Raw genomic sequence first — 25300 nt, forward strand, 5'->3', positions numbered from 1 at the left:
TAACGCTATGACGGTGGGCCTGACGCTTGGTGGTTATCAGAGGTTAGTTAATTACGTAGCAACCGTTGTATATGTTGCGAAAGTGAAGGTGATGTGACGTCCACCAGTGCTGGGTGCACGCTATCCGTAAAAATAACAGATGATAGACTGATAACAGGGAGAAAAACCTTGTCTTAGAGCTCTGTTTGGGCTGTGTAGTATTTGAGCTTAATGTTAAATGTGAATTGCTTTGATAGCTCCTGTGCTAGAATATGCGCATGATTTGATTGATTTTTGCAAAGAATGGCTCACACTTTATGATGGTCTTGCAATACAGTGATTATCACAGAATCGTGGTATCGTGGACCATGTATCGTATCGCGAGGTACCCTGTGATTCCCATCCCTCATGCAAAGCGAGCAAAGTGTAGCTCTGAAACCACAATGCAGAGACAAATGGCTTCCACAGTGCTGCAGTGACAACAAGGCTTTTGTCTTTCCGTCTTGCTTTTTTGAAGTTGTTTTTAACACACTGTATAAGGGCCAGATCAAACTGCTTTTGGGTCATGTACAGCCCAAAGTTTGGAGGTTTATCTACGGCAGCTGGAAAATTAGATTTGACTGAGTAACATTCAAAAAGGACTGGATCAGTTGCAGGACCAATTGACAAATAAATAAATAAATATGTAATAAAAGGTTTGTCTGCGAGTGGAAGACGATAGCATGTGATCTCATTTAGGCATCGCAAACCATTCCAAAAGACTCACATGCACATTAACAACACAATGTGCGTGTCAACTATGATTCAGTCCATAGAAGGAATCAGCCAAGTAATGATATGCTGTGTGCAAACAAACACACAGTCCCAGCCACCAACACGCCACCAACACACACCTCATTTATACCTCTACCCTCCCTCTACCCTCAGTTTGTCTCAAAAACGGTGACCTTATATAAAGTCTGCTAACACAGTTCTCACCCACGGGAAACATTTTGGCTTTCTCACAGTGATTGATGATGATGGAGAATTGATCAATCTCTGGGGAGCACAAACCAGACACAGTACTTCAGAGGACAGTCTATTGATTTACTTGATTTCTTAGAGACCTGACATTATTATTCCTGTTTCACAAATCCAAAATTTCATATTTTACTTTGCGGGGGACCAGAGCTTTGTCCCCACAATACCAGTGGATCCAAAGGGACACATTTTTTTGAAAATGCATGCTTAAACAGCCATATATACATGCTACACACACACACACACACACAAAAGCTGTCACAGGAAATAGGATGAAAATGAAAGCCTAGCGAGGGAGATGTGAGGAGAAAAAAAGGAAAAAAATTGAGGGAGGAGAAAAGCCCATGAGGCAGAGGGAGATTCTCATCTTCAGTGAAATCAGATGATCGCTCCCTCCCTGCAGTGCTACAGCTTTCTTTCTTGCTTGCATCTATTCCATCTCCTTCTCTTCTCCTCTGCCTCCCCTCTTTATCTTTTTTCAACCAACCTCTTCTCTGTTTCTCCTCCCACTCTCTCACCACTTTCTCCTCTCCCACCCTTCCCCTCCCTTTCCTACTCTCTCTCTTATTCTGTGTCTCTCTCTTGGCTTTCACTCTTTCGTATTATCACTCTCTTTATATTCCACCTCCCTCATCCTCTCTCTGTCACAGTGGGAGAGCTGCAGGCAGGCAGACGGGAGCGGCATACACTAATGTTACTATATTTGACAAGACACACACACACACACTCCTGCCATATGCATGACTGCACACTCATATGGAAAAGAAGAAGGGGAGGTTGAGGCACTAACACACACACACACACACACACACATGCAAGACAACCATCTAGTGCACATGCATGGGTAAACACACACACACACACACACATACTCCGATGCATGCTGAGCAGGAATCACAAAACATAGCGACACACAGAAGAGCTAGCGCGTGATGCAAGCAACCTTACACTGTTGTCTCTCTCTCTCTCTCTCCCTCACTCATACACACACAATTTGTCTTTCTCTCCCTCTCTCTCTCTTTCACACACACTCATGCCTCTCCAACGCACACGGCAGTGCACAAGCCTGCGAGCAGGACGGCACTGGACGTATCATTCATATAGATCCCAAGGAAAGGATTAACCATCTCCATCCCTCAGCCACTACGGACCTTATCCTCTCTTTCCTACTCTTAAGCCTCTCTTCACCTCAATTTTTTCTACACAATCCCTCCTTTTTCACAAATCATTGGTGGGTTGGAGGGAAGCTAAGGGGATTGTTTCTATAGAGAAAGCAGGATGATTCTCTCATTATTATTATGACCAGGATCTTGAATGTATGGATTTCTTTACATGAGGGGGACAGCTTCTCGTCTGCGTCTCATCCTGTGAAAGATTTTTAATTTTTCTTCTATTTTTGGGATATTTTTTTTTTTGTGGGGAGATGGCTGAAAGCAGAAAGCTGTGAGGCTGGTGCTGTCTGAGATATTTGGTCAAAAGGTAGGTCTGTTTGTGATGGGAGTTACACACACACACAATCACGCACGCACACACACTTCATTGTTCCTAAGTGTTTTCCATCTGATTTCCTGACTGGAATTAAAGACGTATTGTGACACAACACAGACTGTAGACAAAGACAGACGCAGACCACTGTCCATTTGACAGTTTCAGCCGGAAACCTGTTTCCTAGAAGCACACAACGCACACAACATGTGCATTCATGGCAATTTTTGGGCTGTGGTTTAGGGGCAAGGCTTGAGCAGTGCGAGAACGTGAGTGAGTGTGAGCGTTTATCCACACACATGAGTGTATGTTTCACACAAAAATCAGTTTGAGAGAAGTATTCCCGTGATTTTTATTAAATAGCTAAACACAAAGAAACTGCATTAAAAAAACCCCGACAGCCATTTGAAAGGTGGATTAGACCCTCTACACTGAAATATACAGCTTTATTATTGAGTGAATGTTTCAGTTATGTATACATCCACAGTTTTATTGGAAAAAATATTTACATACAATTTGTGTGGTACAGTTTTTAGGATGACTAATACCTTAATTTACCAGTGGTATCACCCATGGGCACACTAAATTATTATGCAACATATTCAAACATGGCAGCCAGTTTTGGCACTAAAATGCTCAATCACTTTAGTATTCTGGCTGGTAAAATAAGAAAAATAATAATTTCAACTAAATCAAATGTTTCAGACTCATGTTAGGCACAAACTTTACATTTTTTTGAAAAGTTTTAAATCTGTAAATGCTCAAGATATGTTTCAGAAATAACTGATTTTCGAAATGGACACGCATGGTTTAAAAGGTGTCTCCTAAATGCCAGGTGTCATGTGACCAGCAGGTCCACATTTGGCCACCACTTCACTGTGTTACTGTACTCTGGAGGCTCGGAGAGGTCACTCACTAACACACATTATGAGCAAGGTCAGAGCTCATTCAGCAAGTGTAACAGTAGAGTGATCCGAGTAATGTCTTATTATACAGTGCCATACATCCAATGTCATTAATAATATGTTCTGCCTTCTTTTCCCCAAAAACAGCAACAACTTGTTGTAAACATGCATTTGTCACAGCAATAATAAACACACTCTAATGTTAATTTCTGTCTTGTCTCATATTCTATGACCTTCACAGCATATTAATGACTTTGAAACCCGTCATTGGTTCAACAGTGTCCTGTTGCTTCTATGACTGATTCTATGAGGTGTAGTGCACTGCTGTTTGAGAACTTTTCCTTTGTTCCTCTAAGTAATCAACTTGCACACAGATTATATAATGATGCAGGGAATATTAAGGCTCTGCACCCTGACTTCCTCAAGATAGGACTGGAAGGGACTCTGAATTTGGCCTCAAGTCGAGCAGATGCATTTGTACTGTACATGTTGCCAAAGACTGGTGCTGTGGTTTGGTGCCGTCGTCTGACATGTCTACTAATAACATGGCTAACACGTCAGGCCATGACAGCTGTTGTGACACTGCTCATGAAATAATTTCCACTACATGTGACACATAGTGATCATGCATAAAAATACATACTCAAACTACACATATGACCCTTCCACTCACAACAAGTGCATTCTTATTGTTTCAAATTACCCCAGTGAAGCTACACAAGCATTTTGGTCATTTATTTAAAATATTATCCTAATATAAATCATATTATATTCACACCAATGGGTGTCTGGTGTATATTTGAACTGTACATTTATGATTTGAAGTATGTTTGTACATTATCAATGTGTTGGTATGTGTTTGGACATATTATGTATTATGTAAAGTAAATGTCTGCATACATACATACAAACATGTGCAACTATATATCTGAACATATTTTTGCACCATGTGCCTGTCAACACCCACAGTACGTGGCTTTATTTGTCAAGCTATGAGCATGCACTTAGGTGTGTGTGTGTGTGTGTGTGTGTCTTTGTGTTCTTGCATTGCCCCAATCTCTCTCCCTCTCCTGTGTAAAAAAAACCCATTAAAAATTAATACAGGGAGCTTGGCTGCCTCTCTGCTTTTGTTACCAACCACACCTACACAGACATACTGTACACACTCATGCAAACAACAACAGCAGGTATAAACTCACTCACTCACTCTGCACTCGCCATGACCTTCTTTTCCCCTTTTAATGACTATGGAAGTTAATGGTTGATCAAATAATTTGACTATGATTGGCCTTAAATCAGGAATAAACAACACCCAACTGCAATTACATGTGTGTGTGTGTGTGTACATATATTTCCCTATTTGCCCACCTAAGCCCATTTCTCATAATGTTTCAACTTCTCTGTGACAGGCCTACTTGGCTTGACAAATAGTTTTTAATCAACATGGCTGTAATTCTGAAATTCAACTGCACACAATAGGACAATTACCCGTGTGTGTGTGTGTGCCTGTTGCTGTCATTGCATGCATGTGACCCCTGAATGAGTGACATCACAGTGGTTAACATACAGCCTGATCATAAGCACCCTCAGCCTTAACTTACACACACACACACACACACACACACACACACACACACACACACACACACACACACACACACAGCCGTGCCAACGATTTCAACTTCTCCATTAAGATTTCAGTTTCCCTATAACAGATTACTGTTGAATAAAAACTTTGGTTAATTAAAACCTAACATAGTACAACACAACACTTGATTGCTGCATTGTACATTATCCAGCTGTGGTATATTCATTATGTAGTTATTGTGTTTACCCCTCTACTAAATGGATCACAAAATACCATTTGACTGGGTACTATAAACAAGATTAGTGAGCCACACAATCAATATCTATATATACATATATATACATATATATATATATATATACATATATATATATATATATATACCAATGGTGATATTGTTTTGTTGATTTTGATGCAGTGCGGTGATAAAGTCTAAAGAAGATCTTCACTAAAAACGTCTATATGCTATATCACAAAACACACAAGCATAGATTATTGTACCTCAATGGAACAACTGAACATAACCGATTACTGCTGCTTCCATAAATACAGGACAGCATAAACAGTCCGGGCTCACCACTCACAGTTCTCAGCCTTTAATGCTGGTTATAATTTTTAGTAAATGCACATTAGAGCTCAGCTCCAAGCCTCTGCTACAACCTGTTAAGTTTAAATCCGGCTTAAGTGTGGACAGGAAACAATTAGTGGAATAAACAGAAAGGTAAAAATAGGATGGAAAGATGAGAGAGAGGGAGACAAACAGAAGAGGGGAGGAGGAGGAGGAGGAGGAGGAGGTGTTATTTCACTCTCCAACATGCAGGGCCACTTGGACACCCAAGCATTTACACGTGTGTGTACACGCATGGGTGCATGTGTGGATTTTAGCTTCCTGCGATGTCCAGGTCAAATTGGTAAAAAAAGCTTTCTGAGAATAGCCTGACAGGAGGCTTGCCGCCACAGCACCTATTTAACATGATGGGGACTGATGGGCGAACAGTAATATGTGGCTGCAGATGTGACCTTCTGCTACACCTCTAATACATCATTTAAAGGACAATCCTAGCATGACTGCACACACAATGGCAGTGGTTTTTTTTTTAGCCTTGTGAATCATTTCCTTGACAGTACAAACCTATGGAGCTCTGGACGTCAACAAACTGTTTATTTACTCTGCCATGTTGGCAGGACAAGAACGCCAGTTATAAGCTGTCAGAGTTCACCGCACACTTTAAATTCGTGGCTATCGAGCAATTTATTGTAGAACTGAATATATCGTATAATGTTGCCTTTTATAAGTATGGACTAGGGCTGAACGATTTTCAATCTTATTGCAATTGTTTTTCACTGAAATTGCGATTGCAATATGATTTGTGATATGAGAGAATGGTATTTTTTACAAAATTATTCTCATTGTCATTTGAAGAACATATGCAAAATGATAACTGTGGGATATTTGTGGAGCTCTGTAAGAAACAAAGATGCTTTCTTTGGTGTAGAATATGATGTATAATCTAAAACAGTCATTTTCAGTTCTGGACATCACTCCTGACCTGTTACAACATACTGATTAACTTTTCCTCATCCTAATCCAGAGAATGGTTAGAAATCCTTATTAAAGCATGTCAATTAAAAAAGATATTAAAGTAAGTAAATGCTGGATTCTGTACATTATATGAAGTGATGGTATATGATGAACTGGTGGATTCTCATCACTCAATCTTCTATGCTTGCAGTGATCCACCTCCACCGCATCAACAACTATTTAATGAATACAGCCGGCAATAAGACAAGCTGCATGACATATTATTTAGTATGTATAGTATGTTGCCAGGGAGATTCATCTATAAATTTGAACAGCAGGACTTTGTGACGAAAATAGCTTTGTTTTGATACGGACTGTTGCATGACAGGATAGCGTGGTACAGCTATTGGTGTTTTTATTAAATTGAAATAAATCTGGTTCAACGTTTTGCAGATATTTATACCCACTGAATTGTTTTCATTCCTTTCACTTCCTGTCATAATGTAACACCCCGCTTCCCAGCCAAACGGTCGCCCTCCTCAGAATAAACAAACATTTACAGAACCATGAATCATCTGACGAGTGGCCAGCGAGCAATTTAAGGCTACATGATGAAACAAGAATTAAAAACTGATTTCCCACGATAAGCAGTCGCTGCAGAAATATCACATTTAATTAACGACTGCAACAAAAGAAAAAACTAGAAGTCATAGCGCTGTGTGACGAACGCTTTGTGAAGTGCTATGCGTTAGCCCTTTTTTGATTTTCTGATTTAAATGAGAAAATATACACAGTTAATATGTGAACAGTGCCACCATGTTTTAGTCTTGAAATAAATTCACACCATCCACTAAACCAGAGAAATCTCCGGGTTCTCTGGTTTCCTCCCACAGTCCAAAAACATGCACAGGTTAACCGGACATTCTAAACTGACCATAGGTGTGAGTGTGAGAGTGAATGGTTTGTCTCTATGTTGGCCCCTGTGATGAACTGGCGACCTGTCCAGGGTGTACCACGCCTTTCCCCGCAACCCTCATGTGGAGGATTAAGCGGTAGACAATTGATGAGTGAGTGAAGTCAACTTTCCCAGCAGAGGCTGCTTAACGTGCCTTTAATCACATGCGAGAAATCCATCTGCTGAATAATATGAGAAAGAGAGAAAGAAATGAATGTAGAAAAACAAATGTCTTAAAGGCAAAGGAAAGCGAATGGAAGAGTGCTGGAGATGAGAGACCGAGAAAGTGCATTATGATTGAATAAGAAGCTGAGAGAAATGAGCGATTGGACAAGTGTTTTATATTTGCCCTTGTGTCTGGCAGGTACTAATAGCAATGATGATAACACAAATAACACCACTGGGGCGCAAAATCACAGTCACACCAAAAAAAACAAAGGAGTGTGGGGGAGAATTTTAATGTACTCCCTGTTTATACATCGTGCTATTTTTTTTTTTTTTCACTAAGATATTTCCTGCCAGGCCTATATTTCCCTTTCATTCTCTCATTACTGTCTCTTTCTTACACCTCTCATCATCACCTTCGCTCATTTATCACCTCTTCCCCCACTTCCTTCTCCATCACCCTTCCAAGTTTCCACTCACAGTCTAAAAGTATATACTGACACTGCTTTGAAAGGCCAACATTCATCTTTGTCTGCATCCATGTGTCAAAATGTTCCTTTGCTCCTTTTTTTCTGCATACCTTTCTTATTAGTCTGGAGTATTTTTGCCTAGCATGCCTCCTTGAGGTGGTAAAGGTGCACATTTGCATAATCACTGCACATGTATAAGTGTAAACATATACAAATGCAGGCAACAAATATCTTTAGTGCAATAGTTTACACATTGTTGATTGGGTTTTTGAAGATACTCTGGGAAAAATATACACTGCAGCACTGTCTAAATGACACTGATAGGACCGTGTGATACTGAGGCTCCAGCAGGTTTTTTTCCCACCATGGTAATTTCCCATTTTCACTGTAATGACTCGACTGTTTCCATAATCTGGGACACATTTCATTACACTGCTGTAACTGGAATAGTGCGGTCTGGTTTTTCAACTTTTTTTTATCAAGTGGAAAAGTGTTTTTTATGTATCTCCACCTCCCACACTAACTAATGGTCTCACTTGTTGATCATTATCAACATTTTGATTTTCTGACATTCTCTAGGGTAACCCACAGCTTTATATAATGTGAAGAAACAGCACGATGCTATCTATGAATATGACTTCAGCTGAGGTCAGTGCTGCTGTGTTACCTGTAGTTATTTAGCAGAGTTTGTGGGTGTGTGCTACACTCTACAAGGATATGTTGGCAGTGCCAGACACACCAAACACTCCTGTTTGTTCTTTCAATTAGTTCCTCTTAGCCCATTTAAACTGTGATATATGTCTCCCCACTGTCTCTGTATTTCACACTTTCTACCTCCATTTCTCTGACTGTCCTGCTTTACATCAGTCACCCTCTCCCTGTGTCATTATGTCGTTCCCTCTGTGTTTGTCAGTCTCTGTGCCAGACAGTAGCAGTGGGGGGTCTGTCTGTGGGAAAGGAAAACTGATTGTGTAAACTGCCAAACACTTTCACATCTATTATTTATGCCTTTGAATTACTGGGGGCTCTTTGTAATGTTACATGCACATGTATACACGTACACAAGCTTTCTTAGATACAAACATACACAACACACGTGATCATGTGTGTGTGTGTGGCTCTGTGATGTGAAATTAAATAAAAAATGGATGTAGCTTTAAGTTTGAAAAGTGAGGTATTAGGAAGTCAGATGTTAGCAGCAGTTAGCCACTCAGGGGTGACTCTGCTAGTTGCAAAAATAACACACAGTTTGAATGGAAATCTATGGGAAAATGAGCCTGAACTTCTCATTTCTAGTGTCAACATGATGTCAATTTTGTAAATTGCGATCCCATTTTTGAGACAAACAAAACAATAACTTATGGCACATATGAGTGGACAAAAACCAACATGTCTCACTTTTCTCCTTTCTCTCTCCTCAGGTGTCCTGGTGTACCATTTGTTTTTTTTTTACCTTTTTCCCAGACGCGGTGCCAGTGGAGGCTGCAGGCATGGCGGCTTGAAACCCCCCATAGCCCCGCCCCTCTGACAGAGGTCGGCTACAAAGCTCTGTGTCATGCCCCCCCACACCCACCCACCTGGGGGCAGTGGCCTACCCCTGCCCAGTGCTGCCACCCACTTGGCCAAAACTGGTGAGTTGACAAAGATAAATGCTGAGAAGAGAGATTAAATAAACTGACGAGATAAGATGGAATATTATTCCTGTGTTCCTGCTCTATTTTATTCCCATCTATTGTACCTCTAACGACGCATGAGATGAGGAATGCTGTCTGTTTTGACAGCTGCTAATGTCAGCATGCCTAGCATGCTTGAACACACACACGCACGCACACTTGCACACACACACACACACACAAACAATAGATGAGGGCTTTGAGCATGTTGTGGCCACGTGCCAAGTCCTACACTAAAATGCCACATCACTGTATGTATTAAACACAGCCAGGAGGGGAAGACTGATAGAGGAGAGAGATGCGATTGGCTTTTTAACTTCATTTCCTCCAACTTATTTGCTTCTTTTTCAATTCTCTTCCAATCTCTTCTGTTTTCGACCGCATCTTTCACCCCTGACTTTTCCTCTCACATATCCCCTGTATCACCCGCATCTTCCTCTAGGTATCCAATTCTACAACTCTTTCTGCTTTTTCTTTCAAACTCCTAATCTTTCTCTCTTTTCCTTTTTTTAAATCATGGGTGAAAAGAAGCATCCATCAAAAATAGGGTAGCATCATAACAACAGACACAGTACATGCATGTGTGTGTGTGAGAGTGGAGTGGACAGACCTTTCTCTTGACCTGTTCTCTAGCTTTTCTTCAACTTTCCATTCATTACTGCATTAAAAACTCACACACAATATTACAGCAACAACAGCTCAGTACAATAATGCAAGGCATTATTGTGACAGGAGTTTTCTCTGACTCTTCTCTGCTTTCCTCTTGCAAAGCCTTCTGATCTCTGCTATAACATCACATGTGCCAGCCCAGCACACACACACACACACTGAGTCACACCGAGGAGGAAGCAGAGTAATGGGTAAGCAACCCATCAAATCACGGCCAATGAATGTGAAATTATCACAGCGCCATACATCAAATCATGGATGTGTTTCCTTCCAAAGCCAATCAATTAGAAATGTAATTTAAAAAAAAAAAACAAACAACCATTAATATTTAATTTCTGCAAACCTGTGAAATATCACAAAACTGGGGTGATGGACTACAGCAGGAAGCTCTGTGGGTGTGACAGAAAACAGATCAAGAAGAAAAATGGAGACTGAGTAGTAGTATACTTCAGTGACACAGTGTTGGGCCATTTTTACGCACTAATGCTAAAGGTGATATCATTTTTGGAAGGTTGTAGAGGATGTTTCAATATTTCTTTCTGGTAAATTAATGTTACCACTCATTAAGATACGTAGCTTTCTGTTTTTTTTAACAAACTGATTTTGAAACTCCATATTTTTCCAGAGGATACTGAATGGCGTCCTTGATTAATATGTGTTTATGCTAAAGTACATGCTTTGGGTTTACAACTAACTAAAGGAATGCAGCTATAAGCCATTAGTCCTGCAAACAGTGGAAAGTATAATAGAGTCATATCAAATGTCAGAAAACTGAAAGACAAATAATCCAAAAGGGCCTGACAGTGACAGAGAATGCCACGGAAAAATAGAAGAACAGTTTAAACACAGAGGCAGAGACGATAAAATGTGAATGGCATACAGAGCGAGAACAAGGACGTAAGGGAAAATTGACAGAAACAGTAGGGAGTAAAGAGGAAGAGGAGTAGCAGTTAAGGAGAAAAGACCGAGGAGAAGAAAGGGATGGAGGAGGAGAAGAGCGAGAGGGGAACACTCTGAACGACACAAAGACCATATGGTGCCTCCAGGCCTCCACAATCCCAGCAGACTGTCTCAGCTGATGCAACACACACACACACAAGCAATCATGAATTCACTCCTATTCACACAGATTTACACATAAACACACACACACACACAGTGCTTTATCTGGTCATACTGTGTGTGTATGTGTTTATGGTGCAGCTCCAAACAAAGCTGGCAGATTAACGGACCACATACTGTCGCTTCTAATCAAACCAGTGACAGAAAAAGCGACAGAGAGGGAGTAAAAGCAGTGAGGATTTGGCTTTGAAAGGAGGCCAAATGCACCAACTGAGGTTAGAAACTTTGGTTTGGAATCAAGCCATAGCACAGTGACTAAGGCTGTTGCATTATGCTCGGACTACAGCTGTAAGATGGTGCAGTGATTACCCTGGAGTTCAAAACATGGCTACGATAGAGCTAAACTGGCTATATCAAGTTAAGAAGTAACTTTTAGTTGGCCTGTTTTTAAGTCTTTAAAGACACTGGTTGGCTGTGAGCATGTGAATTCATCACCGGCCGATCAGAACCTGAAGGTATTTCAGCCACATCAGTGTGACACAGTGTGTATCTATGAGTAGCATTAGCTTTGGAGAGGAGCCTAGTGTCATATGAGACTTGGAGTTAAATAGAAACTGAGTCGACAGCTTGTTGCCAAACAATCTTTAGCATCTGACAAACTCAAGTAGTGTGACAAATGGCTACATTAATGTAACTGCTAGTTGTTTCAAAATACAGGTATCACATTTACAAACAAAAGAAATGTCACTGGTTTAGTTTTCCCTTTTTTTATCATAACAAACATCACTCATTTCTTCCATTTATCTACACTAGAATAGATCTAGGTTGACAGAAATGTTATCTCCTGCCCTACTGGGCACAGTGGCGCTGACCCTTGATCTCTTTAGGGGATGACATATAGATTGTTGTGGTGTTTTTTACGTCAACTTTGCAGCACGTCATGTGGGAAAGATTGTCACTGCTGAGGTGACCTTGTACTGGGACAAGAGAGATGCATGCATTGAGTTTATTTTCCCTTCTTTTTTGATGACGGTTTAATTTGGTGCACATACAGCAAGGATGTGCATGTTCTATACTTCATACAATCATGCTACTGGCCCACTTTCAAAGGACTTAGGCAGGGATGCATTTGAATAATCCCCTGCACCACAAACAGCACACACTGAATGATACTGATACGGCATTACACTCACAGCACGTCTAGTATGGGTTTAGTGTGTCACTGATAACTTGTGATGATCCTTCTTATGACAGAAAAACCACTGATGATGTTTCTGTATGACAATAACTTGATTTGTTTGGAGTTAATATCCGACTGGCCTCTGAAAAGGGCATTAAATTATTAAGATACAAACAAGTTAAAATGCACTGCTAAACCTTAAATGAAATATTACCAATTGCCACTTATTCACTAATTAACTGTATTTCAAAGTTAAGGAGAGTGTTAATAAATATTCAAGTGAGTCTATAGTGCAATGTCTTTTTTATTATTATCAATATTTAATGCGCACTTTCATTTCCGTCTGTGCATTTTAAATAGGGATTCTGCAGCAACACTACCCATCTATCTATCTATCTATCTATCTATCTATCCCATGAAACAACACAATAATTCCCCAAAAGCTCATAAAACAATGCCACTAAAACCACACAATGACAACTGTCTGTCACATATTGTGTGTGCGTGGATGTGTGCACTTCCAATCAATACCATCTGTCTATCCATCCCTTCTGAGGAATGAGTGGGCAAATATTACGACCTGTCAAGGATCCAACATGGAATCCATTCTATTCGAGTCGCACTGATGTGAAAGTGACATCAAGACCGAGTGTCCTTCGTTTTAGCTTTAAATTGTGAATGTGCTCTGCCAGATGGGATGTCAGGAGAAAATGATGCCGCATTCTTTATAGATGTGTCACACGGAAATCTACAGCTACCTGGTATTTGCTGCGACTGCTCTGAAATTATCCTTCAGCAATGTTTTCCCCCACACCACTCCTCTCCCCCTGTGTCCCTATCTCTCTATGACTCCATCTCTTTGTCTTACCTGTCACTCTCGCTAATTAAGAGCTGGTCTCACAAAAAAAGCAAGTTACCACATGTCACACACACACACACACTGATGTGTGTCACAACAAATTGATACAGATAGCAAGAATTAAAGAGGCAGATGAGCCTACACGTTACCGCACTCACCCCACTTCAAGTCAAAATAATGATTCTGTCTTACTGACACAGAATTCATGGAGTGTAGACGACGGAGTCTTTGTGAGAGCAGGTGGGAGAAAAAGAATAAAAGTAAACACAGAGAAGGTACACAGAGGACAGAAATAGGGAGAGGTAATTGGAGGTAATTTTATAGGGAGAGGATGAGGGGAATTATGTATAAAAATCAACGAGGCATTTCGAAACACCTCTCTTCTCATCAGACTCTCAGGGGTAAAACCCTGACTTACTCATTACCCATTTATCCTGAATTACATATGTGTGTGAGAGAATAAGTGATTTTACATGGTTGTACAGTCACACAGGGAGGTTGTATAAGTGAGATTTAATGTGGACAAAAAATGTCCTTCTCTTATTTCTCCAGTGTTCTTGCTAACACTGTCTACAGCTCTTGGTTGCTATGGTAATACAGCATTGCACTGTCAATGCTGAAATAATGTGGTGGCAGTGCTGGGAAATTGAAATAATATAGTACTGGATAGTGTGTAGAGCTTGTATACCTTTATAGCTAAGACAGTAAAGTCTTGCTAAGGAGGCAATACTCAGATTCAAGCACACTAACATTAAACACAGACACAGACAGACACATGCTGTCTATTTTCCATCTGCTAACTTAATGAAGTCAAATAATAGACTGTTGCTGCTTTAAATACTTGAATACATTACATTTGTAGCATCAACTCAATTAAACTAAACTGGAACAGTGTAGCTGTAAGCAATATGATGTCATTATTATGCAACTTTTTAAAGGGAACTTAATTTTAAAGACAACTTCAGTTAGCTAAATGCTAATGGATTAAGGGAATCAGTGAGTATTACTGAGTATTATGTTCACTGTAGATGAATGTGGCAAATGCCCAGGTCTCAACTAGCGAATGTGACATATTGAAATTAATTGTTTTACTAAGATATTCAATGAATTATGATGTAAAACAAAAAGGAAGCTGTTGACACTGTTTTTGAAGAAGGATAGCACAGCAGTAGGCTAGACTGTGTCAGATGCTTGCACAGAAGACCAAGTAAAACATTAAACAGTTAAAGACAAACAGGCGAGTGAGGGTGTTGCATGGAAGACAGCTGGTCATTCTAGTAACAAGATAGCACTAAGTCTGCCGCTTGCACGGAAAACAGCTTGGCCCTTGGTAACATGCAACTGGGCTCAGTAACCGAAGTGTCTGTGCTGGTGACATCACAGTTGGGTCCAGTGTCACCAAGGGGCCCCTGCATATAACCTTACAGACAGCTGAGGCCCCAGAGTTCATGTGGAGTTGCCAAGGAGACGCTGTCAAACATCACAGTCGACTGATACCAGAAATGAATTGAATCCATCTTTTGGTGATAAAACCCGGATGTTTGTTCAAATAGCCAAAAACATAAACTGCAAGACAGCCATGATGTAACTACTATATATACACTGACTCAAGAGTTAATTGTTCATTTCAAAATTTTACTTAGGACCGGTGTCTGATTTCCTGTTTTTCACAGCTTGAAACACCCACATGGATGCACACACTTTTGCAGACACACGCTGAGACAGTAAACAGTGCGTCAGTATCCACATTACCAAAACAGCTTGGCTGCTGAAAGTAACAAGGAGGTTGGAAAAAAAAAAAACGTGGGACAACGTTATTATTATTTTAAATAAGATAAACATGCAACTCCATGAGACATAACATGTTATAACGATAAGAAATCTTGCTTTAACAGTTTTATCATTCCCGGCAACTAATTATTACCAACTGCTGAATCCATCTTGTATCTAGTGAGGGATGTTGGGGCTCTAAGTCAGTCAAACCATGTTGTTGCTTCTTTCACATTGCTTTAAACATTACCAGCCAGCATTTACCCAAGTTGACAGCACTTTTACAGGATTAAAGATTCTCTCTAAGTTCTGCTCGGAATGAATTAAGCTGTACAGAATGACTTAAACACGTTTGGACTGAACCTTCATTACTTCCTCTGCCTGTAGCTCAAGGTTTTTTCTACTGGTTTGGCTGCGTGGAGAGAGCTACAGCAGAGAGGATCAGGAGCAGCTAAAATAAGCCAAAAAAACAACTACCTCCTCCACCAGAGCAGCTAAAACCACTCATAAATGTTGGAAGATATGCTTCAATTCTAAGAAGGAGAAGGAGCTGAGGACATTATAATGTATAGCAGAGGGGAGGCCAGGACGGAAAAGACGTAATGATGACGAGAGAAGGGGAAAAAATATCTTGGCAGATTGAAATTCACGTTGTAGCCTGAGAGAGATGAATGGAGGACAAAGATAGCCACAGTTTAAAATTTAACAAGCTATGAAGAAGAAGCAGCAGCTAAAATAACACTCTCAACTGTGTAACAGTGCCTCTCTGTCCTGAGCTATTGCTCTCACAAATATCCTGCTCTACTGTATCTTTTCAAAGCGATTATGGTAAATTCAAAGCTACATTGAACCGAAATCCATCTCGACTCCTACTGAGCTCCTGCAACAAATTGATTGTCCTGATAAACCATTTAGACAACAAAGCCAGACAGAACCTCACTCTTCAGGACACTTACTGTCAAATCTCTCTTTTCATCCATTTAAGAAGGGGAGTTCGTATTTTCCCAGTGATTAGGATCATACTTCTGGACTAGAAAGGAGATGATACAAGCTCAAGGAATAGGAGAGAGGCCAACACAATGATCTTCCTCCTGAGGCCGCATTTTTGGTTCCCAAATGTGCTGGTAGTGCAGTGTCCTGGTTGTGGGAGGTCATCTTCTGTCTGGCAGGTAAAAACAGCCAGAAAAATGATGCTATTCTTAGACCGTGTCATTGAGTAATCTCAAAAACTGGAATTTGGTGAAGTCAGTAACACCATACAATACTGAATAAGATGAGTACGTACAAACAAACCTTCAAAATTAGGATGGAATTGAGCTACTGCCAGCCTTCTATTGAGGCCAAACAATTAGTAATTAATCTGGCTTTGAAAGAAATTGTTGCGCTTGCTATTCAGGTACTGCAATGATGTTATTCCACGATTTGTAATGAGGATATTTTATAACAGGAAAAGTAAAGATATAATTGTGAAATTAAATTAAATTGACAAAAGCCTGCATGTGTGGTGGTGTCGACAGGGAATTAAGTCTTGATTATGAGGGAGAAATAAAGCAGGAAGGAGAGTGAAAATGAGCAGAAACCCATGTAGAGTGAAGCAGATGGACCAACACAGAGAAAAATCACAGCAACAGTGAGAGGGTGAGACACAGTGTGAGAAAAGGCGATGGCACACTGAGAAATAGATGCTAACTATATCCAGATGATGCCAGTGATGAAATGTGCTGGTGAAGCATCAGAAAGTGAAAAGTGCTATGTCTATGGTCTGGAGTTTAATCAGTGTAGATTTCTTGATGCACGCACAGGCACATCCGCAGGTTGTATGCCCACACACACACACATTCACACAGAGAGAATAAAGCATAAGTCGCGCTGATAAGCCATTAGATGGAACCAAAGTCAGCCACTGTAACAAGGCACAGTGCAGTGGGAATACAAAGAAGAGTGCCGAGAGATTCACTGTGAGAGGGAATGAGAAAGATAAAGAAACTCAAGTGGGACAGAGCGAATTAGAGAGTGGAGCGAGGCAGAGAAACTAATAGAAATTAAAACATGAATGAAAAAACATGAATTTACAGAAACACAAAAACACAAAAAACTAAGGAAAACTGGAAAAGAATGAAAGAGGGAACCCGAAACCAGTCACTCAACAAAATCTATGCTGTACTCCAATGACAACTCACTGGAGAAACTAAATAACCATGTTTCTCTCTCTTTCTTTTATTCTCTGTCCCTTCGTTTAGTCTTCCTATGTGTCCTCTGCCTCCTGGCGGCGCTGCTGCCACCAGCCTCCTCCTGCCCTCCGCCCTGTCTCTGCTCCTCAGATGGTCTGGTGGTAGACTGCGGAGGCCGGGGTCTCTCCTCCCTGCCTCCCCTGCACCTCCTGCCTCCCAGGAGCCACACGTTCCTGCTAGCCAACAACAAGCTTGCCTCGCTCGGAGCCTCTGCCTTCACAAACCTCTCCTCTCTCGAGGTCTGCCGCACATTGGTTATTATTGTTGCCACTGTAGTTTCTCTTCACCTCATAACTGAACATGTTGTAGGCTGCTGTTGTTGCATTGTTGGCACGAGTAGGGTTTGTCTGTGCTGACCTCGCAAACTGAATATGAGAGTGTAGCATGTCTCCTGCTGAACAAAGTGAAATTTGCCCACAGTCTGCAAAGCTAAGACAAGTTGACATTTTAATCACCATTAACATATTTTCATTGGCATTAGTCAAAGCCATTCCCTTATCTTAAATCCTGATGATGTTCATGTTAGCAGCTTCGCGCTAGAGATGTCTATAAGAAAATACTTTATACACAATTAATGCACTATTTTTTTTAGATTAATATGTCAAGTTATTATGCACTTGTTCATGTATTTCAGGAGCTGGACCTCTCTAATAACTACCTAGACAATTTACCAGCTGGATTATTCAAAGACATGTCCAACCTAACAAGACTGACTCTGCACAACAACTCACTAACGGTTATGGACAGAGACCTTTTCCAGGTAAGCACTTCACTTCGAGCAATATAAAGTACAACTCTAACAACACAGAAGAGAGCCGCATTTAAGAAGACCATATTGTAATTCCCAAAAGGGCTCCACGTAAAATATGCACGCGCTACACGTTTTAGGAGATCTGAAATGAAATGACTCAATCCACTAAAATGCTTCATTAATAGTGCAGATTTAACTCCTGGGTGAAGCGCAGTGTAGGAGTACTGCCAACCTGAGCAGATATGCTGACATGACTGGGCTTCCGTCCAGGTGGTAAATTAATAATAAACCATTTGCTCAACATCTATATCCACTTTTATCTGAACCATGACAGTCTGACTCAGGGATTTATTAAACAAGATAAGGCCATCAAGTCATTCTTGTTGTGTCTCTCGACACAAGGCAATAATACTAACATAAATGATGATAGAAGACAAACGACTGATGTTTCCACAGGGTTTGGGGAATCTTCAAAGTCTGGATCTGTCCCTGAACGGACTGTCCTCCATTCCTCTGGGGCTGCTGGACGAGCTGCAGAGCCTCAGGTAGACACACAAACTCCTCTACACTGACATTCTTTTTCATTCAGCATCCCTTTACAAAGCCCCAGAGCAAGACCAGAGATCGATAACGATTCCCAGATTATAAGCAATGAAATAATCCTTCAGTGAGAAGATGAAAGGTTAGTCAATTCCCTTGTTTGCTCAGAATGATAACGTCAGAAAAACCCAGTTTGAAATAAAATAAAGCAGTCATTCCCAAACTTAAGAATGTTATGGCTCATTTTAAATCAACCAAAACTTATATTGATTATTTTCATTTCCAAGATGTTTACAACATACAAAGAGCAAAGTTAATTCATTTCATCCCCAGGAATGAATAAATTAATCGGTATTCTAATTTGTTTAATCTAAGTTTAGAGTCCATCTATAAAAGGTCCAAATCCATCCACATGAACATTTTGCAAAGCAACTTAAAAACTAAATCTAAGGAAGTAGGTTTTCTGAGTGGGTGGACTGATCCGCAGAGAATGAGTGAGGAAGATGTTTAGCCTACAGTGTCAAAGAGAGAGAGAGAGGCGGTACATGAGAATGAATGAATTTTAATTCTAATTATTCTATAGGTGGCTGTCACTAGCTGGTAACAGGCTCCATGGTTTGGAAAGAGCAGCGTTTGAGCCTCTTGCCAACCTGCAACACCTGGAACTGGGAAACAACCCGTGGGAATGTGACTGCAACCTCCGTGATTTCAAACACTGGATGGAGTGGCTGCTATACAGAGGTGGATGCTTGATTTATCTTACAGAACCTTTGAACGGGTGTGTTTGATTTGAATAAGTGGATAACACAAGAGGGGAAAAAGGTCAAGGGAAGTAGTGGGCGAAAACTAGAGAATGTATATGTTTTTCTATTGAGAGAGGAGGAGAAGGATAGCTCAGTGTGCATTTTCAATTTGTGCACCATGCCTCAAGCTCAATAATTGCATTCTAGCCTAAATGCACATTACCACGCTCATTGTGTGTTTTTGTGTACACTGTTACCCACGTGTCTCTGCAGACTGTTAGTTATATCAGATAACCACAGCTGCTCTCAGCTCTCTCCTCATGTGTGAAAAAAAATCTACATTCACCTCAGCGTGGCCGCCTCGAGCATCAGCTGCCCCGCTAATGAAGCATCTCTTCTCTTTTCTGCTCCATTCTGATCTTTGCTTCATTCTGTCCTCTCCTGCCTTGCTGGGCTCTGCTCTCCGAAGCAGAGTATAGTAAACTTCAGACAAAGACAAACTCACAACTACTCAACAGTGGTGAAAACTACAGAGAAAGCGTGTCTGATGCACAGTGTGTGCTAAAGAAAATACAACAAAGCATAGAACAAGTGTGGGAAAAGCTTTGTGACAGCAGCATGTGTTGACTTCTGTCTTCTTCAAACCACTTCAAGCACACACAGCTGGGATATTTAGAGAGCGCGAGCTGTGTTTGCGGACAGAGTTCCCTTGTCACACACTGAAATGAAAGCATCCGGGGGCTACAAATTCAACTTTCCTAATTCTGTCTTTCTGCTGCCTTCCCTCTTCGTCTCTCTAATTCTGATGCTCAACATGTCTGAGGGTGCGGACCAGTGGTTTCCACAGATGTGACCTCGAGACAAATACATGAGTGGAAAACAAATACAGCGTAGTGCCTCACATGTTTCTCTCCTCCAAACACACACTAGAGCTTTGCTAAAGCTAGGGATGTCATCTTATGAATTATAGAAGGGCTTAGTTAAGCCCATCTTCAACATAGTGCACAGGGCAAAGCAAACTCTGTGTCTGTGTTAAGTGATTCATGACTCATCCTAGTGTTGGCATAACTGACCCCCCTTCTCTGTCTTTTCCTCTCAGTTAATTGCAAGTGCTGTACAGGAATGAGTAGTTTTTATAAATGACCTTTACATGTCCTCCTGTCACTGCAGTGCTTTCTCTCTCCTCCAGGGGGGAAAGTGGACGCGGTGGAGTGCACGCTACCAAAGGACCTACGTGGGCGAGACATCCGGGGTGTTCCGGTGGAAATGTTCAACTACTGCCTCCAACTTGATGATGAGAATGGAGGAGGCGACGGCTCCCGTTCTGGACAAAAAGGTGTTCCTCCGTGCAGCAGGAACCCTCTTAACCCCAATGGGGCCACACCATTTTCTGACAACAGCGGCACCACAGCTGATGACTCCTCTTCGAACACGGGAGGTGGAGCCATAGAGACTCCGTCAGATTGTGTCCGTGCTCGCTACCGACCCGTGAGCGTGCGCCGCGCCATCGGCACAGTAGTGATTGCCGGTGTTGTTTGTGGCATTGTTTGCATTATGATGGTTGCAGCTGCGGCTTATGGCTGCATCTACGCGTCCCTAATGGCCAAATACCAGAGAGAGCTGAAGAAGAGGCAGCCTCTAATGGGAGATGGAGAGGCGGACGGGGAGGATAGGGAAGAGAAACAAATTTCCTCTGTGGCCTAGTGGAGTGATGGAACTGGGGAGGGTTGGTGTGTCAAAGGTGAAGGTTGGAAGGGTGACAATTTAAAGGGCTCAAAGAGGAGAGAGATGAAAGAGTTTGTTTCATGCACACACAACAGTTATGGTATCTCTCCCTCTGACTCTCAAACTGACACCTTTCTCCCACTTTTTGTCTTCCTTTCTTTGTCCTCTTTCTATTTTTAACCATCTCCCTCTGTCCCTTTCTCTAACACACTCCCTCACACACATATCTTATCAGTTGCCTGATTTTCTCTTTCACTCCTGCTGTTGGCTGCTAAGATCATATTTATATTATTTAGGTTTCAACTGCAATTTATATTGGCAAAGAGGGGAAAAAGGTTTTACTCTTTCTAGTACGATACATATCATTTAAGCTATAACAAAGCACTTAAAGTGTACGGTCAGTCAGTATTTATAAAAGCTGGATTGAATTTTCAGGGATTTACAGTATGTATTAATGGTGTTTGGACCAATATCCATAATAATTAAAATAATGCACAGTAATTGTTATGTTGATATATTTCCCCTTCTAAACCTCATCAAAGCCAGACGTTCCTCTGAAAAAGTAGTTCCAGCCCAGGACCCTTCACTTAAGTCTGTACCTTTGGACCTCCACATCCCAGAGAAACAGCCAATACTGCAAGACTTGGAGGAAATGAGGGAAACGTTTGTGTATAAACAGAAAGAGATGTCATTTATATGTCATGAACACATGTTTCGAATGGAGAAACATGGGCAGTCACAGATTGTGTGTTGATAGTAAATGAAGTTACAACGTCTTTTGTGTCAATTAAAACTTGTTATGGATGGAAACCATCTGAATCGATAAAATTATCATTTGTTAATGGCTACAAAAAGACAATTATTAGAGCTGTTGTCACTGGCTCATCTCTGGAACAACAACATCCTCCAGATGTCACAGACTGGAGTTCTATGCATGATGGGATTCTACAGTGGATGTTATCTATTGGTTTGGTTTAATGGGCTATTTGTTCATTTTACTCAGAAAAAGGCTCTTGCTTGCTTTCTGCTTGTTAAATGATTATGATCACTATCTGGACAGATTAAAAACCTAGTAGCTTGGCATTAAAGTGGCTCTCGTAAAGTTTCTGGTATGACTCGGACTATGCTTCCAGGCTGTTTCAGCGATGTCTTCAGGACACCAGACTGAGTTTTGAAGCAAACATTGTTTGTTTGAAACTCCTTTTCAGACTGATTTCACCCACAGAGATTAAAGTTTGCTATGGCATGAAAACATTCACTCTCAGAGAACTCTGTCTCCCTGCAAGGACTACGAATATTCATCTTAAGACTACAAAACTTCATACTCCTGCACTTTACTTCCCCAGTCAGTTACCCTCTGGTTTCCCAGTCCAGATTACCTTTCTTTCTTTTAAAGATGGATAATTTGCCCAGAGGGATTATAACGAATAAGGGATTAAGCAAAAAGATGCTGCTATCCCCCCCTACACTTCTTCTCTTATCGCTCCATCATCTCTCCATCCAGTGCTATTTAAGGAAAGTATTTCACACTTTCTTTTTCTGTTTCTTTTATCCCTACATTATGCCATGTTGTTTGTTTTTTCCCAAAGGTTCTGCAATATGCAATGGAAGTTGTTTTACTACAACATGGAAATGTAGTCACTTTTCACATAATCATATAATATGGCTCTGTTTTCTTGATGCATTCACAACAAATGTTAATTTTACGTGGTGTTTTCATAGCAATCCTAATTTATGTCTTTGACATAAAGATTTACGTTCCACAATCTCACAAGAAACCTGGCTTGCATTGCATATTGCTCCCCTGCAGTAGAACGATCGTTCCCCCCTCAATTTTAATTGGCTGAAAGTAACCTTATATTAATAGTGTGTTATCTTATACATATGTATGATGCAGATAAATATTAATATACTTGTCTCTACTATGGTGTGATGGCCCAGCAATCCCCAACATGTTTAAGATGTAACTGTGGTCATGGTTTTCTGTGTCTATTCATGATGTATGTCTTTTTCTTGTGTTTATAATGTCTATTTTTATTTTTTTTTGTTTTGTTTGAAGTTTTAAAATCTCTGTAATGTTTGATTATTGTGCTTCATTATATTTGTGTTCAGTAATTGGTGAAGTTTCTTTCAGAGGCATAGAAAGAGTTTGGCCAGAGTGAAAAGGGCCCCATGTTGCTGCCTCGTCTCTGAAATTCATTATATTAACACTGCTAATCATCAAGTTACATACACGGCAGAGAGCTTAATTTGCTTCTTGCTGTGGGACTAGCTCTATGTCTACACATAACTTGTGCTTTTGTTTCAATGCTCATGATTTGCTACATCAACATCACACTTCTGGCTTCAATAGCCATACAAAAGTTGCACATTTAGATTATTTGTCGGAAATTGAGCTGGTGGGATGCATGATAAAACAAAATGCACTAAGTTGGAGTTGGGATAAAAATTATAGGATAGCTCAGTCCAAAACTGAGCAAGTTTTACAATTATAGTCACGTCAAAGATGTTAGAGAACGGCCAAAACAAAAATTAGGTATAGGTTGAAAATTATTGATTGGCATGTTTAGGAAATAGGTGAAAAAAGGTGAATGACTGTTTTAAAGGAAATGAAGAAATAAGTATAAACATAGCAGTTAATGTCACAGTGAGTCGGGGCAGTAACTGGACAAAAGTCAATGTCTAAGCTCTTTCTATACGTATAGAAATGTAGGTGCAGGTCTAATGTTGTTGGTAGCTAAGTATTAGCTGAATCCTGTTCCTATAGCCTGTCTGTGTAAAGAATAATAAATTATAGTTTGCTACGTAAAAGACTGCAGCAGCCACGTTGACTGAGGGGCCTGAAAGCCTATAAATGGTCCAGAGACCTACAGTGTGTTGTGTTATTATGACGACTGTGTTTATGAAAATGATAGGATGATGCTGAAGCATTTCCTGGTCAATACACACTGATTTGAATAATAAATAAAAATAACATATCACACTGATGTCAAATGTAAACAACCTCACCTATTCTTTCAAAATGAACAGGGGCACAAAATAAAGTAAATACAAAGAACGCTAAGAAAGGGGAATGTTGAACGGTTTTTCTATTTAGATATTTGATTTTTGATTCTTCCATTATTGGCGTTGTATAATTTATTACATTTACACAATAATGATGAGGAATATTTTCCAGTTGCCAAATCCATAGGTTACAATGAGTCAGTGATAACAGATTGCCTGTACACTGCAGCCTCTCTCTCATCTAACCATTTCTCTCTTTCTCTTTGACGCCCTTCTTCCCCTTTCATTTCACATATCTTGTCACCATTTGTCTTTCTGTCGCCTCGTCTTCCGTCATTTTTTTTTTATACTTTCCACCTTCCTTTTTCTCATCTCTGCCCTATATCCTTTTCCTTGTCTAGTCTACTGGGTGTCTTTTTTCCACCTCACAACTCCCCTGCTAAGCTTCAATGTCTCTATATGCTTTATTGTTTTTTTTCTACTCTCTCTTTTTTATCATCACTCTTTCATTTACTTAGTCTGAGTCTGTATCTCTGCTGGTAGAAGCATATTATGTTTATTTATATCCAGCATGTCACTTTTGCCACAGAGATATACTAATCCATTGCAGAAACTTACAGCAGCATAAACACTGTTTTTTTTGTCGTCGCTGCTGACTGATTTTGTATCAGCTTCTGAAATGCCAAATCCCCGACCTTCACCACAGGAGGAGAAATTGAATCTACAACCAAATCAGCATGTATGCTTAAAACCAAACATACTGGGTGATTGGTGGAAAACTGACAAGTTAATGTTCAGACAAACACTGACACTTAGTGGTCAAAAGGATCCAGAACCTACTTAATTCCCTACAACCACAAACGTTCATCAGCAAAAGGCCTATCATATAGTGAATGTCAGATGATTTAAACGTTACATATGTGATAGAAAGTTTATCAGATCTCAGTGCAACCACTTTGCACCACATTTCAATGGCACATTCTGGTTGTATGGAGATGCAGA

At 40.5% G+C, this 25300-nt stretch overlaps 2 protein-coding genes across 10 annotated transcripts in view; one reads left to right on the plus strand and one right to left on the minus strand.

Moving 5' to 3' along the window:
• cacna2d4a (calcium channel, voltage-dependent, alpha 2/delta subunit 4a) overlaps positions 1–25300 on the minus strand; it is a 71446-nt gene that overhangs the window by 22640 nt on the left and 23506 nt on the right. The gene's annotated exons all lie outside the window — the stretch shown is intronic.
• lrtm2a (leucine-rich repeats and transmembrane domains 2a) lies at positions 1917–23373 on the plus strand. The gene is made up of 7 exons (XM_044022318.1): positions 1917–2478; positions 9511–9720; positions 17543–17772; positions 18168–18293; positions 18741–18829; positions 19408–19565; positions 20757–23373. The coding sequence occupies exons 2-7, from the start codon at positions 9645–9647 to the stop codon at positions 21269–21271; spliced, it is 1194 nt and encodes a 397-aa protein (XP_043878253.1). The 5' UTR covers positions 1917–2478; positions 9511–9644; the 3' UTR covers positions 21272–23373.

The sequence above is a fragment of the Solea senegalensis genome, linkage group LG3 (genome assembly GCF_019176455.1).
Source record: "Solea senegalensis isolate Sse05_10M linkage group LG3, IFAPA_SoseM_1, whole genome shotgun sequence".
Classification (NCBI taxonomy): domain Eukaryota; kingdom Metazoa; phylum Chordata; class Actinopteri; order Pleuronectiformes; family Soleidae; genus Solea; species Solea senegalensis.

Coding starts and splice junctions, on each gene's coding strand:
- lrtm2a (XM_044022318.1), top strand. CDS start 9,645: ATGCCCCCCCACACCCACCCACCTGGGGGCAGTGGCCTACCCCTGCCC. Junction 9,721..17,542: donor CACCCACTTGGCCAAAACTG/GTGAGTTGACAA, acceptor CCCTTCGTTTAG/TCTTCCTATGTGTCCTCTGC. Junction 18,830..19,407: donor GACGAGCTGCAGAGCCTCAG/GTAGACACACAA, acceptor ATTATTCTATAG/GTGGCTGTCACTAGCTGGTA.